The sequence below is a fragment of the Microtus pennsylvanicus genome, chromosome 7 (genome assembly GCF_037038515.1).
Source record: "Microtus pennsylvanicus isolate mMicPen1 chromosome 7, mMicPen1.hap1, whole genome shotgun sequence".
NCBI classification, from domain to species: Eukaryota; Metazoa; Chordata; class Mammalia; order Rodentia; family Cricetidae; genus Microtus; species Microtus pennsylvanicus.
Window position 1 is genome coordinate 11,098,503 of NC_134585.1, and position 16,682 is coordinate 11,115,184.

Genomic DNA, 16,682 nt, shown 5'->3' on the forward strand with positions numbered 1-16,682 from the left:
TCACAGAAACAAACCACAAAACAACCAATTTTATTAAGCTTAACAGTTTCTCTGGTACAAAGAGAAATAGCAAAAGAAAACCTACGACGTATGCACATGTAACCCCCCCTCCCCCAATAACCCAACAGAGTTAAGGACAAAGTTCTCTACAACAGAGAAAGTTATCTTCGCTTCTGGAAGATGTTTCCACGCCCCATTCCACGTCCTCGTCCTCTTGCAGCCACTGAAAGGAAAGAGAGAGAGATCAGAGTGGTTGGGAACGCTCACGACACGGTAGAGACTGCCGTCAGCTCTGGGAGGGACCTCAAAGGCCACCTGAACCAACATTACCCTAATCACTACCAGTCACAGGGGGCGGGGGAGGAAGAGGAGCGGACATTGGCACTGACACCTGGTAGCAGGGTGGTAGGTAGTGCTGACTGACAGTAGTCTACGTACAGTAGAAAAGACACACTCTCAGGGCTGGTCCACGGGAGGGGAGGAACCGCCATTACAGATGCATTCGATTCACTTGGGAAGGGAGGGGAGGGGAGGGGAGGGAAGGGAGAAGGGGAGGGGAGGGGAGGGGAGGGATGGGAAGGGACGGGACATGAACCTGTGTGTATGAACAGAGAGAAGACAGGAAAACCTCAAGTATTCTTCTTCACGTACTACCCACTACTTTGTTTCTTTCTTTCTTTCTTTTCTTTTTTTTTTTTTTTTTGGTTTTTCGAGACAGGGTTTCTCTGTGCCTTTGGAGCCCGTCCTGGAACTAGCTCTGTAGACCAGGCTGGTCTCGAACTCACAGAGATCCGCCTGCCTCTGCCTCCCGAGTGCTGGGATTAAAGGCATGCGCCACTATCGCCTGGCTACTACTTTGTTTCTTGAGGCAAAGGCTTTCACTGGCCTCGAGCTTGACATGTAGGCTAGACTGGCTGGCTAGGATGCCCAGGGATCCACCTTGGTCTTGTCAGTGCTGGGGTTACAAGCAGGTGTCACCATGCACGGACTGAGCTCAGGTAGTCATACTGTATGGCAAGCTCTTTACCCACTGAGCTATCCTACCCTGGCTCTCAATTTGTTTTTGAAACTCTCAAACACGTATACTTAAGTGCTAGCATCTGTTAATTCTGGGTAAGGGGTTTTATTACTGAGTTTTTCTGCACGAAAGAAATGCTTAATAACAAAAACAAACTAACACTACCCATAAAAATGCACAGGACTCCCACTCTGGAACCCAAAGTGCCTAGGATTCTGATGGGAACCTATACACCTGCTGATAGGGACCAGAGCCAGGGCTGGGAAAAGCACAGGTGCCTAGAGCAGCCGTCAGCAGGGTTGAGAAACTCACTGCCCGAGTGACAACATTTGACTGGCAAAGACGGGACAGCTAGTGTCACTGTGACAGCAAGAGCAGCCCTCCTGGCAGCAAAGGAAAAACATCTCTCTCACACCCTTTTGTATTTATTCATTTGTGTGTATTTTGTGCTTGTAGAGGTCAGAGGACAACTTCTGTCAGGCTTACGTGACAACCACCTTTATCCTCAAGCCATCACTGGTCCCAAGATTTTCTTATCAGCTTTTTAGAATTCTTAAAACAAACCAAAACAAAAAAAAACCCACCCCAAACCATTCTATCTTTTTTTTTTTTTTTGCTTTTTCGAGACAGGGTTTCTCTGTGGTTTTGGAGCCTGTCCTGGAACTAGCTCTGTAGACCAGGCTGGTCTCGAACTCACAGAGATCCGCCTGCCTCTGCCTCCCAAGTGCTGGGATTAAAGGCGTGTGCCACCACCACCCGGCCAAACCATTCTATCTTTAAACACAGAAGCTACCTCGGACATAAAACATGTAAAATATACTAAGGGAGGACCCAAGGCCTTTTATGCATCAAATCTTTTCCCAACACCAATGTATTTCCTTAGGACTATGCTTTTGTACCTAATAATGCAGCAGAACTTTTCAGGAACCCAAATATAAACCATAATTAGACTAGCCTCCAAGAGCAGCTTAGCAGTCACTGGGGGACAGTGTGGTTACACTGCTGGTATGTGTCAAAGGAGGGATTTAATGCCAAGTTTAAGAAAATTTGAAACAAGGAATGGCAAGATGGTTCATTAAGTAAAGGTGCTTGTTGCCAATCCTGCCGCCTAAGTTCAATTTCCAGAAAGCCCACGTGGAAGGGGAGAACTGACTCTGACCAGTTGTTCTCTCATCACCACATGTGTCCCCTACCCCACAAATAAGCTAATTCACGCAATTTCAAAAATTAACAAAAAGAGTCAGGCAGTGGAAGTACACACCTTTAATCCTAGCACTCAGGAGGCAGAGGCAGGTGGATCTCTGTGAGTTCGAGGCCAGCCTGGTCTACAGGACAGCCAAGCTACACAGAGAAATCCTGTCTCAGGAAACAAAAACATCAATCTGTTGTTGTGGCTATAAGACTAACACTGTGAGTGATCCTGTCCTAGCTGCACACTCTTTTGGGAGGTGAGAACCGTAAAGAAAGTGGATGGAAGAGAGAAACTCCAGGGAAGCAGCTCTTAGGAACTATCACCCATGTTGAACTCGAGTTCCCAGTGAAGCTGCAAGGCCAGCTGTGCTCCTAAACAACCCCAATAGCTCACTGGTTCATCAAGACAGACTTGAGTGGAACTCTGGTTTGTTGTTCCCCTTTCTATCTTGGGTAATTGAGGGGCAGGGGCAGGGGGAGGGGCGGGTGGGTGGGCAGGCAAGATATATCACATACAACTCTAGGAATGCGACAGTACTGTTTCAGGTGTCACTCCCCATCCTCACTAGACCATAGCAAGGCCCCAAAGAGGGCCTTGGATAGAATTTCTGAAAAGGAAGGACCTTCACTATAGGACTATTTCACTTAAGACAGGGCTCTCTCTACCTGCCTCTCCAGGGTCTTGCTATGTATATGTAGCTCAGGGTGGCCTTTTTGCCCTGGTCTCTTGAGTGCTGGGATAAGTGTGAAGGAATCTGTATTTTTTTCCCCCTAAGGAGAGATTAGGGATTTTACTAACTCTGTTGATAGGATCAAGTAAGACAAGAAAGATAATGGGGAAAGGCCCCCATTACCAAGGATTTCTCAAGCCTGGGAGTAGGTCAGGATGGGGTATATCATCATGTGTGGAGGGCTTTTCCCTAAAAGGAAGAGGGTAAGGATTCTGCAGCCAACCCCAGAAGCACCTACCTTGGGCCTTCAGGATAGCAGCTTTTCCTCTGCCAGCTCCAGAGCCTTGGTTCTTATTTTTCATGCTCTTTAACATCGGTGCATTTTTCAGCATGTCAGGCAAAATCAGAAATCGGATCTTGCTGCCACGGATGTATACCTGTTCCAGCTGTGCCACTCGGCCATCTCTGTAGGTGACTGTGATGTTGGACATCTGGAAGGGAATCACCAGCTTAGTTGTAAAGGTCATAGCACTGAAGCACACAAAGCGAAGGAGCTTTAACCGGAGTAAGTTTAGAAACACAAAAGCCTGTCACCAGCATAAAAGAGTCAGACAAGGGGCTGGAGAAATGGCTCAGCAGTTAAGAGTACCGTATGCTCCTCTAGAGAATCTGGGTTCAATTCCCAGCACCCACATGGCAGCTCGCGCTGTCTGTTATTCCAAGTGCAGGGGACCCATGGTACCAGACACATATGTGGTGCACACTTGTACGTACGTACGCGCGCGCACACACACACACACACACACACACACACACACACACACACACACACACACACTAAAAGCAAAATACCCACACACATAAACTAGAATAAATAAATCTAAAAAAAAAAGAAAAAGCCGGACAAAGCTGTGAAACAGCACATCAATGGCTGGCACTTCCCTGTGCACCAGGCACTGCATTTCACAGAAACTTCAGGGTTATGAGTTCTCCCAATTTAACAGATTACAGCCAAACAAAAACCATGTCAAACAGCTGATATGCAGGAGACACCAGGCTCGAATCACTGAGCTCAGATGCAGAACCCAGCTTGCACTGCTTCCCGGGTAGCCTGTGAGTGACGGTGACAGTCTTTCTAACTTCATGCCAAACTGCAGCCTCTCATGGACCTGCTGGCACTGCATCCGGAAAGGCACCTTCACGGTCTTAAGTATGCACCAGATATAATTCTCTTAGTAGCTATTAGGAGGCAGATGACGAGGGACTGAGAAGTGAAGGCGGCAGCACCTGCACCCAGCGCCTGCACAGGAGGAAGACTCAGGCATGCAGGGCTGAAGCAGCATATCTGCACAGCACTGAGGACACGTCAGAGATGGAAGACCGCTCAGGTCTGTGGACGGAGACAGCTAGGCGGTACTTTGGGAGGACACACGTGCCAGAATGAGTAGGTGTAGATTGAAGGGAAGGAGGATTCTCTATGATGAATCCAGTCAGGGGCCCAAGGGAATAGGAAAGTGACACAAACCTGCCAGCACCAAATTCAACAGGTGCCTCAACTGCCCAATTGCTCTGGGCAGAAAAGAACTACACTTTTCTAGAATGGGTGGAGCCTACACTGCAAAGATGTGCCATCTCCCAGACTTCTTTTTAAAACTTCTCGATGTTTACACTGCACACCTTCCTATCCGTTTCCCCCTCCCTTTCTTTCTCTGCCTCTTCTCCCTGCCCCTGGCCCCCTCCAAAACAACGTCACTTCTTTCATTTTTCATGTACACACACAATTCTACGTGAATACAAAATTTAGGAACTGCAAATGAGAAAAAAAAATCTAAGACTGGGTTAATCTGCTGAATGCTCATCTTCGGCTGCATCATCCCCCAGGACTGTCTTCTCTAAATGTCTTGCACTCTCCTGCTCTTTCTAAATGGCCAGGTGGTCTCTGCTGGAATACCAACAGTGAAAAACAAAACCAAAACACATCAATACTGAGGCTGTCCCTGCTTTATCTGAGCAACAGGAATGGTTTCTAGGATTGCAAACCACTGTTCTTGTTCTACATTCAAGGGCAAGGGGGCCCCAGTTTCTCACCAATCAGGAGTAGGCTTCCTATCGCCATTTCCTTAAAAATCTCACAGTTCCTAAGTCCTTGCCAGTTTCCTGTACACACTTGAGCCTCTGCTACCACAAGAAAGTAGTTATGGTTGGCTCACCCAATCAGAGAACCTGGATTCCACTAACTTCAATTCCAGACATACTTGTGACTCTATAGAAGATACCGGAGTGGCCTGACCATCTCCAGTGAAATCTAGCTTTGTCATCTTACAGAGGTGTAACCCTGAGCACATCTTCAGAATTTTCTGAGTCCCACTTCCCTCCCTCCCCTACTAAAGGAAATAAAATACAACAAAAGTCAACATGAATACAGACAGCAAGCAAATGACAATGACCCCAGATAACTGACTTCATACCGTGAGACCCTATGGGAGACAGCACAGCCTGTCAGAGGCAGATCTGTCCCCGAAGGCCCACACCTGTACCCATTCTATCCTTCCGCACAAAGTCACACTGCCTTCATGTTCCATTCCCTACCTGAAAATGTGACAGACTACCTTCCTGGAACTGTTAAAAAAAAAAAAACAATTAAACAAGGCAAAGTATGTCTAAATGTTATCTCAATCACCTAGGACACAACAAACTCAGTAATGTTTACCTAATCGGAGTTAGGATGTCTATTTGGGGTATGTACGATTGTTAAGCCTAATCTCCCTCCCTACTCAGCACCTCCCCACTGTGCCTTGAGAATCTCCATGAAACTGTCACACAGATCCAACAAGACTTAAACCAGGTACTTTCACTAATATCCTATGAGGGGCTCTCAATGTCACCGACAAATACTCTAACACCGAATACTCTTACTGCTCTAATGCGTTCCTGTCCTGCTGATGAACAAATGGTAGCACAGACCCAGGAGGGCCCCATGTTTGCATAAAGACAAAGGCAGCATCTTTTTAGCAATAGGTTTATATTAGTTACATTTAAAAATACTTGAAGATTTATTTTATTCAAGCATATTGTGTGGGTAACTACAGAAGCCAGGGGCAATGAGGCTAAGATCCCCCAGTGCTAGGGACCCAACACGGGTCCTCTGGAAGAACAAGTGCTCTTAACTCCTGAGCCATTTCTCCAGGCAAACACTTGGGTTTTTCTGAAAGTCAGGCAGGAATGTAAGAGTTTATGGTTTTCCTAAAGAGCCACAGTAAATAACACAGACTAGATATTCAAGTGAAATGCCATCTGTGGACCAGGATGGAGAGAACGTGATGCAGGCTTGTGAAGCAATGCGGGAGTGTGTAATATGGTATTTTGCCCATGGTTCTGGCCTCATAAATCCTTTTTTAAGGACAGTCCACAAAAGCTAGAATTCCTCTTTCCTCAGCTGGTAGGGAAACTAATTCCGGTCTGTCTTTCTGCTCTGGAGTTGTAAGTAAATTCCCACAACCTTCATTTTAGAAAGAGTTATGCCTGGGCTAGAGTTCAGTAGTACATCATTCGCCTGCCATGTGCAAGGCCCTGGGTTCCATCCCTGGTACTGAGGGAAACACTGAGGACAACAGAAGTCCTGTCTACGTACTTAGCCCATTAGCATGAGTTCATACTCCTTTGATGTTGTCGTCCAGATCACTCTTTTACATGGCAATTCATGGGTAGTCAGTCCTGCCTATTCAATTAAGCTTCCATAAAGCCCGAAGGGACGTGATTTGGAGAACTTCCAGAGAGCTGAACAAGGGCAAGTTTCCAGAGGGTGGCACATCATGAAGAAGCTGAAAACTGAGTCCCTGCCCCCAGGCCTTGCTTGACAGATCTGTATCCTCTGTCCTACCCTCTACAAGAAACCTGTAAATGCACTTCCCTGAATTCTGTGAGCTGCTTAAACAAAGGTTGATGAGACCTAAGAAGAGGATAGTAGAACACTGACTTAAACCCGGACAGTCAGAAGCACAGTTTAGTTAAAACAAACTGGGGCTTTCACTGGTGTCTAAGGAGAGGACAGTCTTGAGGACTGAGACCTCAATCAGTGACAGTGACAGTCCCTGTAGCATCAGAACTGAGCTAAATGAGGAAGCACCCAACTACAACTGTCTTCTTTCTCAGCATGTGAGGATACTTTCTTGCATCAGTGCCAGAAGTGACCCGCTTTTTTTGTTGTTATTTTTTCAAGGCAGGGTTTCTCTTCCTGGCTGTCCTAGAACTTGCTCTGTAAACCAGGTTGGCCTTGAACTCACAGAGATTCACCTGCCTCTGCCTCCTGAGTGCTGGGATTAAAGGTGTGCGCCACCACTGTCCAGCGTGACCCGTTTGGAAAGAACAGGGGACATTGAGTCTCAGAGGTGGGTCCTCCTTTTCTGTATGGCCATAACTGCCATAACTGCAAACATGCTAAAAGCACACACCCTCGTTGGATATTCATTCAATCACCACCGATGTCACTACACTATGAAGTGATTCAACCTCTCTATCTTTGTTCTTGGGAAATACACAAAAATGTTACAGAGTAAAGGAGTACAAAAAACACAACTCCTTGAAAATAGCTCATATAGCCTAAACTGTTTTTCTTTTTCCCCTCAAGCTAAAGAGCTTATGTTATCCACAAACTTTAATCGCACAGCCACAAATGGTGCTATTTACCTGTGGTCCCAGTGACTGGGAAACTGAGGCAAGATGATTCCAAGTTTCAGGCTGGCCTGGGCCACACAGCAAAACTGTCACAAAAAAACTACACTGTGCTGAGAAATCTCAAACTTTCCTAGTGTCAGTTACATGCAATGCTTTGCTTTTTCAAGCTGACCTAATCCTGTATAAGGTTCTTGTAGGCTATCATTTTTTTAAGATAACAATTCCATGCAGATCATTTATCTACAGAGGGGTTTGTCACAGCCAAGCAGACAGAACAAACAGCGCCCCTGTGGTCCTCAAAGCAGCATTTTAAGCTTCTGTAGAACCTGCTTACTCTATTGCATTTTCCCATTCAAATTTCTAAGAATTTTATCTCTTGATGTATGATGAAAGAGGTCTGACTATTATTCTCAGATTATATTTACTGGCATTATGATAATAAACTGAACACATGCTCATCATTATGAGCCTTGGTTAGCCTCAAATAGTCCTCCCACCTCAGTGTCCAAGAAAAATAATAAAAAATAACTACATGCTGGGCGGTGGTGGCACACGCCTTTAATCCCAGCAGAGGCAGGTGGATCTCTGTGGGTTCAAGGCCAGCCTGGTCTACAGAGCTAGTTCCAGGACAGGAACCAAAAAGCTACGGGGAAACCCTGTCTCGAAAAATCCAAAAATAAATAAATAAATAAATAACTACATGAGCTGGTAGAGAACTTGCCTAGCATGGGTGAAACCCTAGCACCACATAAAGCCAGCTATGATGTCGCTGTGATTTTGTTCAGATAACTACAGGACCCAGAAAAACTGTTCCTGTATAACATACTTGATATTATTTTTTTAAATAAATAAAAGTGAAATAAAATTTGATTTTTAGAAAGTTTAGCTGCTCTGTCAACTTTGGAAAAGTATCCCAGTTTAAAGTGCTAACAGCCACATGGATCTAGAAATGTTAAATGTAATTTTGTGTAAAAGTAACATACTGACTGTATTACCTAATTACCTATATAAGGTCTTTTCTACAGAGTTGATTATAGAAACTAATAAAATATTCTATAGATAATGAAAAACAAAACAAAATAAGCATGTTAGCACACACCTGTAATACCAGAACTTGGGATGTAGAGATGGTGTGTGTGGTGTGTGTATGAATTTCAAAGCCTGCTATATTGTGAATTTATTTATAATTAATTTAGCTCTAGTAAGAGAAATACTGGTTTTCAGAGTTTTCCTTACTAAAATCAACACTGAAAGGGACACACGACAACGCAACTTTATCATTTTGAACTGGCAGCAGAATTGCTGTAGACGGACAGATGGACCAAGTCACTTCCAGGAAGAACATACTAACCAGCAGCACAGCGAAGACCCCTTCAGCAGCCTAACTAACTTTGTTTCCAAAGATGGGTTATTAGTGCGATCTATAAGGAATAATCAGCACATTATCAATAAAATCATTTTTTGTTGTTGCTTTTCTTTTCAAGACAGGGTTTCTCTGTAGCTTTGGAGCCTGTCTTGAAACCTAGCTCTTATAGACCAGGCTGGCCTCGGACTCAGAGATCCACCGGCCTCCCGAGTGCTGGGATTAAAGGCGTGCGCCACCACCGCCCGGCCTAATAACTTACTTTTATGTTATGTACACTGGTATTTTGTCTGCATGTTATGTCTGTGAGGGTGTTAGATAGATCCCCTGAAACAGGAGGTACAGACAGCTGTGAGCTGCCATGTAGGTGCTGGGAATTGGACCTGGGTCCTCTGGAAGAAAAGCCAGTGCTCTAACTGCTGAGCCATCTCTCCAGCCCCACAAGGAAAACATTTAATTGGGGTGGCTCACTCAATTTCAGAGATTCGGTCCATTTTCACCATGGCAGGGAACATGGTGCAGGCAGGCAGAAGAGGTACTGGAGAAGTAGCTCAGAGTCCTACAACTTTTTTTTTTTAAGATTTATTCATTTATTTATGCAGTGTCCTGCCTGTAGGCCAGAAGAGGGCACTATATTTCATTATAGGTGGTTGTGGGCCAACCACGTGGTTGCTGGGAATTGAACTCAGGACCTCTGTACGAACAGTCAGTGCTCTTAACCACCAAGCCATCTCTCCAGCCAAGAGTCCTACAACTTGAAGGCAACAGGAAGTCAATTGAGACACTGGGTGGTATCCTGACCATAGGATACCTCAAAGCCTACCCCTCCAACAAGGCCATACTCACTCCAACAAAGCCATACCTCCTAGTAGGGCTACTCCCTATAAGATTATGGGGGCCAATTACATTCAAACTATCACATTGGTAAAAACTATATACATAATACAACAACCTTCCATTGTGAAAAATTATACAATGTCCTTGGTATTAGCATCCTAGAATATGGTTTAGAATAGATCACACAGTAAAAATTATAAAGTTGGTCATGATCATAATAATCACTTATAATCATAAAACCCCTGGGAGGTTGCTGTAGGAAGTCTTACAGCTTGTGGTTGGTTACCCGCCTACTGGGGCGTGGCCTCTTATATTATATAAGTCGACGATGTAGAGCATGCGTCCTCTCTCTTTGCTCTCTTTCTGGCTGCTGGATTCGGTTTCTGGTCTCTGTTCAAGCGGAGGATTGGAGGATTCTGATTTGTGAGTCTACCCCTAAATAAACAACCATCTGTTTCTCAATTCGGAGCTAGTGTGGGATTTCTTTTAAGCGTCCTTCTTCAGGAGGCAGAGATAGGGAAGTCAATAAATTTAAGGACAGCCTTGGGTTTGAAGAGATGAAAAAAATAAAACACCCCACCCCACAAAAACAAACAAACAAAAAAAAAGGGCAGAGAGATGACTCAGCACTTTGGGCTCTTTCAGAGCACTAGTGTTCAGGAGACTCAAAGCTTCATCTTAAAGTTTTTAGAATTTTAGGGCCGGAGAGATGGCTCAGAGAGGTTAAGAGCACTGGCTGTTCTTCCAGAGGTCCTGAGTTCAATTCTCAGTAATCACTTTGTGATTCACAACCATCTGTAGTGAGAGCTGGTGCCCTCTTCTGGCCTGCAGGCAGAATAATGTATACATAATAGATAAATAAATAAAATCTTAAAATATTTAAAAAATCTTTTAGAGTTTTAATTTTTCTCCTTAAAAATTGCATGTATTTGTGTATATATGTGCACATGTTTACATGCCACAAGTATGTGGGTGGTGGTCAGAATCAGTTCCCTCCCTCTACATACTTTCAAATGACACAAACATGGTACAAATTATGCTAAAACAACGAAGTTCTATGTGTGTGGGGGGAGAGGGGGAGTGTCAGTGCTTCCTTAGCAAGTGCCAAGGCTCTCAGGAGCCTAAAAGAGGCAGATTTTTACATAGTGATTGATGTTGGTAAGAACATCATTAAAACAAAAGGATTTGTTTATTCATTTAATGTGTATGCATGCATGTACATCACAAGTGTGCAGGTGCCCTCCGAGGCCAGAAGGACATTAGATCCCCTGGAACTGGACAGATGATAGTGAACTGCCATGTGGGTGCTGAGAATTGAACCCAGGTCTTCTTAAAGAGTAACCAGTGTCCCCAACCTCTGATCCATCTCTCCAGCACCTAAGAACATCATTTAATAGGATCTACTATATCTGAATGCCAGAGAAATTTGTACCTCATGTATCTCACACCTGAATGTACCTTTTAAGCACAGGGATTCAGGTTTACAGTCTAAGTACCAGTCGCTTGGTTTTCTAATTAAGTTCGGCTACACCATGGCCCATTTCTTTATTTGAAGCTACCATAAAAATGGATGGGCACAGCTGAGTAGTGAGAACACTTGCTGGATTCTAGTGCTAGCACTGCAAAAAGAATATACTATTACATTATTTTCTAAGCCATATTCATTTAAATACACACAGTTAAAGAAGTCTATGTCAATACATTGAGGTAAGGAAGTGGTTATGACGGAATCCTCGCAGCTTCCCAAATCTGTCAGTTTTGTGGCGTTGTTTTGAGACAAGGTGTCACAAAGTCCAGGCTTGCCTTGAATTTGTGGTGATTCCTCTGCCTCAGTTTTCCTGAGTGCTGGGATTACCGCTGTGTATGCAGAGAAGGTGTTTGGAGGACGTCCTCATTTCTAAAGGACTGTGGACCAGGAAGGAGACAGCAGAGGAACCTGCAGGAGTCATCATAGTCCCAGAGATGCACGAGTGAAGTGTTCAGCTGGGGTTTGCTCTACACAGCAATGTGCTCAGGCTCTGGTCAACCTAATATAGTCTCATCATCTGGATATGGGCAGTATTATGGGCTAGATTGTGTTCTTGCAAAAATTAGGACATCATGAAGTCCTAATTCCCAGTACCTCAGAGTGCAGCCATGTTTACAGACTCTACAAGTAAATCAAAGTAAATGAGCATTCATCTGTTATCACCGATTTTGGAGGGGACAGAGGGCCAGGGAGACACAAAGCTCACACACAAGACACACTACTTTCCAAGTTGCAACCTGATAATACTAAGATCTGTGACTGCACCACGTGGGCTGCACTTCTGAGAATGTCAGTTATCTAGTCAGACAAATTCCTATTATAGTTGCTGTCTGAGACCCTCATGCCTCAATGAATTGTTTAAATAAAGCACCATAACAAAGACATCAACAGTCACTATCCAAATCTTTCACTCTACTCACAAAACTAAATGCCCTAAAACAAAGATGTCTTAATTGACAGGGCTGGACCCATGAAAGTGACACTTCCCAAAAGCAGACGGGTCAGGATCTTGACAGCACTAAGTTAGCTACACCTCCCAGAAAATTCCTGTGGAAGGCAACCAAGTAGTACAGGACTTCAAAGAGTCTTGATAGCTGGGTGGCATAGCACCTGCCTATAATTACAGAACTGTGATGAGGCAGGAGGATCAAGTGTTTAAGGCCAACTTGGGCTCTCTATATAAAGAGAACTTGTCTGAAAAGCAAAACCCCAAACTGGAAAAGGGATTTAGCAGGAGATTACTTAACCTATCATGCCTGAAGCAGTGGGTTCCATCCCCAGTAGAGGGGAAACAGCGGCACACAGCACACCACCCAGCTCTAAACTAAATCTTGTTTTAGTTTGCTTTCTATTGCTGTAATAAACACCCCAGCCAGAAGCAACATGGCATACACATCCTGATCACAGTTCATCACTGAAAAAGGAAAGGAAGAGACTCAAGCTGGCAGACACAAACAGAGACCACGGAGGAATGCTGCTTACTGGCTCATGCTCAGCTATCTTCTTACACACGGGTGCACGCATGCATTGTTGCTGCTGTTCTGAGTCTTTCTATGTAGCCCTGGTTGTCCTCTTGCCCCTGCCTCCAAGTGTTGGGATTAAAGGCATGCACCACTATGCTCAGTCTTCAGCTACCTTCCTTACATCTCCCAGAAACAACTGCCTAGGAGTAGCATAGCCCATAATATGCTGGGCCCTTTCACACAATCACTACGCAGGAAATGCCCCAGACTTGCCTATAGGATAATCTGATGGAGGCATTTTCATAATTGAGGTTCCCTTTTCCAAGAAAGACTACTCTAGCTTGTGTCAAATTGACAAAAAAACTAATCAGCACAGTTACAGTAGTTTAAATGAAAAGTATCCTCCACAGTTGCAGGTGTTTGCACGCTTGGCCCCCAGTTGGTGGTGAGCTGGGTTTTTTTTGGGGGGGGGGTGTTAGGGGATGCAGCCTTGCTGAAGGAAGAATGTCACTAGGGTCAGGCTTTGCAATTACCACCCCCAACACTTTCAGATTGCACTCACTGCTTCGAGCTTTCTTCTTCTTCTTCTTCTTCTTTTTTTTGATTTTATTGAGCTCTTTATTTCTCTCTGCTCCCCTCCCTGCCTTTCTCCTCCCCTTCAACCCTCTCCCAAGGTCCCCATGCTCCCAATTTACTCAGGAGATCTTGTCTTTTTCTACTTCCCATGTAGATTAGATCCATCTATGTCTCTCTTAGGGTCCTCATTGTTGACTAGGTTCTCTGGGATTGTGATTTGTAGGCTGGTTTTCTATGTTTTATGTTTAAAAACCACTTATGAGTGAGTACATTTGATAGTTGTCTGTCTGGGTCTGGGTTACCTCACTTAAAATGATGTTTTCTAGCTCCATCCATTTGCCTGCAAATTTCAAGATGTCGGGGTTTTTTTCTGTTGTGTAGTACTACATTGCTTCAAGCTTTCTATTGAAAATATAAGTGCTCAGCTTTCTGCTTCTGTTACCATTTCTCTGGAACTGTGAGCCAAACTAAACTGACAGTGTGTTATCACAGCTACAGGAAGTAACTTATACCCTAATGGTAATAGTCAGGCCACCTAACTCACAGGTATGACCCTAAATAAGGAACTTCACCCTTCAAACCTTTCTTTTCTCTCACATGGAATATAGTAACAGGAACCATATATTCCAAGAGTTATAACACACAAAGCACTGAGCCAGCCCCTGCAAACACACAAATTATCTGATCTCTGTAACAACTCCAAGCTATGGGTATTAGACCTGGAGCAGCCTGGGATACCTTCCCCCCCACTTCAGAAGACAACAGGCTGGGTGGAATATATGGAGCTACAGCCTCCAGCTGACATTCTGTAGATCCACCACGGATGGCACTCACTCTGAGGTAGCCACCCCACAGACTGCCAGTGACTGATCACAGCAGAAACACCAGAGCTAATAATCCATCTCTGCCTCCTGAGACTCCTCTTACTTAGATGAAACTTCCTCAGCAATAAGCTACAGTCTGAGGCTCTTTTTGCTCCATTAGCCTTCCTTTCCCTGGACTGAAAAGCTTTGATGGTTAATATTATCAACGTGGTGGATTCAGAATTACTGAAGGGACAAGAACGTATTTGTGGGATTATCCAGATTAGGCTGAGGTGAGAATTTCCAACTTACTGTGAATAAGAAGTGGAAACCGGGCTAAGCACAGGAACTCGTCTGTTTCCTATTGGCAGAGTCACTGCGACCAGATGCCTTCTCAAATCCCTGCCACCATGACTTCCTCGGTGACAGACTGAATCCTCAAATTGAGAATCAATATAAACTCTCCTTCCTTAAGTTGCTTTTGCCAGGCATTTGATCAAAGCAACAAGAATAGTAACTAATTACTTATGTACCCTGCTCTCTCACCGTTATTCTTCACTGCCACTTCCCCATAAGTCTCCTGTGTATTAATTGTCTTGGCATTTACAGCACAGAGGATCCAAAACAACTCCATCTTAACTTTATAGAGAGAACAATTATGGTTTGGCTCAAATTTGATTCCGAAGCTCGAGTTCTTAACAGGAAAAACAAACAAACAAAACCCCACACACCAAAACTTGGTAGTTACATCAGATAAGACTTTCTGCAAGAAAAAAAAAGCACACACAATAAGCTTTAGATTCTGTAAATTATAAATCGTGATGGAAAATGGACACTGGTTCTTGAGCCTGACTCTCCTATAAGAAGCGCCACTTCTTTCAAACAGGAGGGAACAGTTAAATAGGACTTGCTGCTTTAGAGACAGGGCCTTGACCTCTTGATCCTTGACCTCAGCCTCCCATATGCTGGGATCCACCTGCTAATATGGTTATGAGGCTGTCAAATGACTTTTCTGCCCCAAGCCTGAGTCTGTATTGACATACAAACAATTGCGGAGACTTCAAGAGTGTCTAGCACACTTTAAGCACTCAGTGAGCTGTTGGATGAGAATAACTTCATCAAGACTCCCAAATGTCTTTTTATCCCCCAGGATAGATGCCACAGTTCCTTCACAGCCCCAGGACAAAGCAAGGTACCTGGCAGTTCATGTTGTCCTCTGCTTCAATGAGCTTCCCTCGATAGACCTCTCCAGTGTTGGTCTCACACGTCACGATGTGGCCCTCAGCCTCGTGCAAGACTTTAATTGGCACACCGATAGACATCTTGGCAGGACTCTTCCTGTGCTATAGCGGAAGAGGGACAACAGTTATCTTTCAGAGCATAAGGTCTAGCATCTCACAAGCTCTGCAAATATGTCCGAAGGCACCACCATGGCAAGTCCACGCAGCCATGAGGTGGGGAAGGATGGCTGGATGGATGGAGGAAGCTAGTGGGAACGAAGAGTGTTCCTTTCTATTTCCAAACACGTGTCCCTTTATATTCACCAAACTATGATATGGACCTGAGGTGTAAATAATCACTGGCTCCTATTCAGTTATTCAAACAAAACGTAAATTAAAAAGTAAGTCCCCAGTCACACTAGTAATATTCCAAGTGCCCAGCAACCACATTTGGCCAAAAGCCACAGTATCTTATAGTAGATACAGACCCAAACCCAGAGAAACTAGGCGGAGGTTATGATTTCAATTCGGCTTTGCCCTCTCACTAAAGGTGGGTACAAAGAATGAAGGCGCCCACAACATGATACAAACAGGAAATGTTCATCATGAGACCATCAGGACAAACTTTATCTCAGTAAAAGGCAGAGACTATACACAGGTTTCTATAATTCTGATGAACATATCCTATGTTCACGTGACTATAAGGATGCTAAACGCAGTCTCTCTTGGTGAGAACCCTTAGCTGCGTGCTTATGGCGAAAGCAGCGGCGAACTACAGCAGGGCTATAGCCAAAAGCTTAAAAAGGAAATAGCAGCATCTTGCAAAGTGGATCAAACATAGAGCTTCTGCAGCAGAGCAAACTATTATAACTTCTGCAGCAGCGTCGAGAGCATGGAGGGCCAGTGCCGGGACGAGAGTGGAGACAGGGATGCAAAGGACGTGGAAAACGATGATCCTGAGGGAAAAGGCGGTCATTTGTAAGAAATAACTGCTTCCAACGTAAAAAATCGGTGACTCGGAAAGGCTCAGGACGCGCAGGCTATGCGTAAATCAGTTAACCGTTCCAAGCGCTAGCGAGACAGTGTTTGGATCGGCTTGGGCTTCTTCCCATCCACTCTGCCCCGCTGAACTCTTCGCCAGGGTTCCTTCCTTCCTCTAACCCTCTAGGGGAGCCTCGCCCTCCTCTTACCCGTCAGTCGCCGCTCCTCGCCAAGAAACTGCAGGCTCCTTTACGGTTCTGGAAAAAACGTTAGAAAGCGAAGGCGTGAAGCGACGGAATGGCGGGCCCCGGGTACCCAGAATACCACGCGCTCCCAGAATGCCGTGCGCAGGGATCC

The 16,682-nt window shown here is 44.7% G+C and overlaps 1 protein-coding gene across 1 annotated transcript; it reads right to left on the minus strand.

Annotated features, from left to right (window-relative positions):
- On the minus strand, window positions 1–16,669 carry Snrpd3 (small nuclear ribonucleoprotein D3 polypeptide). Its single transcript, XM_075979976.1, has 4 exons — window positions 16,535–16,669; window positions 15,321–15,467; window positions 3,179–3,371; window positions 1–223 (listed from the first exon to the last, which is right to left on the minus strand). The coding sequence occupies exons 2-4, from the start codon at window positions 15,444–15,446 to the stop codon at window positions 162–164; spliced, it is 381 nt and encodes a 126-aa protein (XP_075836091.1). The 5' UTR covers window positions 15,447–15,467; window positions 16,535–16,669; the 3' UTR covers window positions 1–161.
- Between the last annotated feature and the right edge of the window lie 13 nt (window positions 16,670–16,682).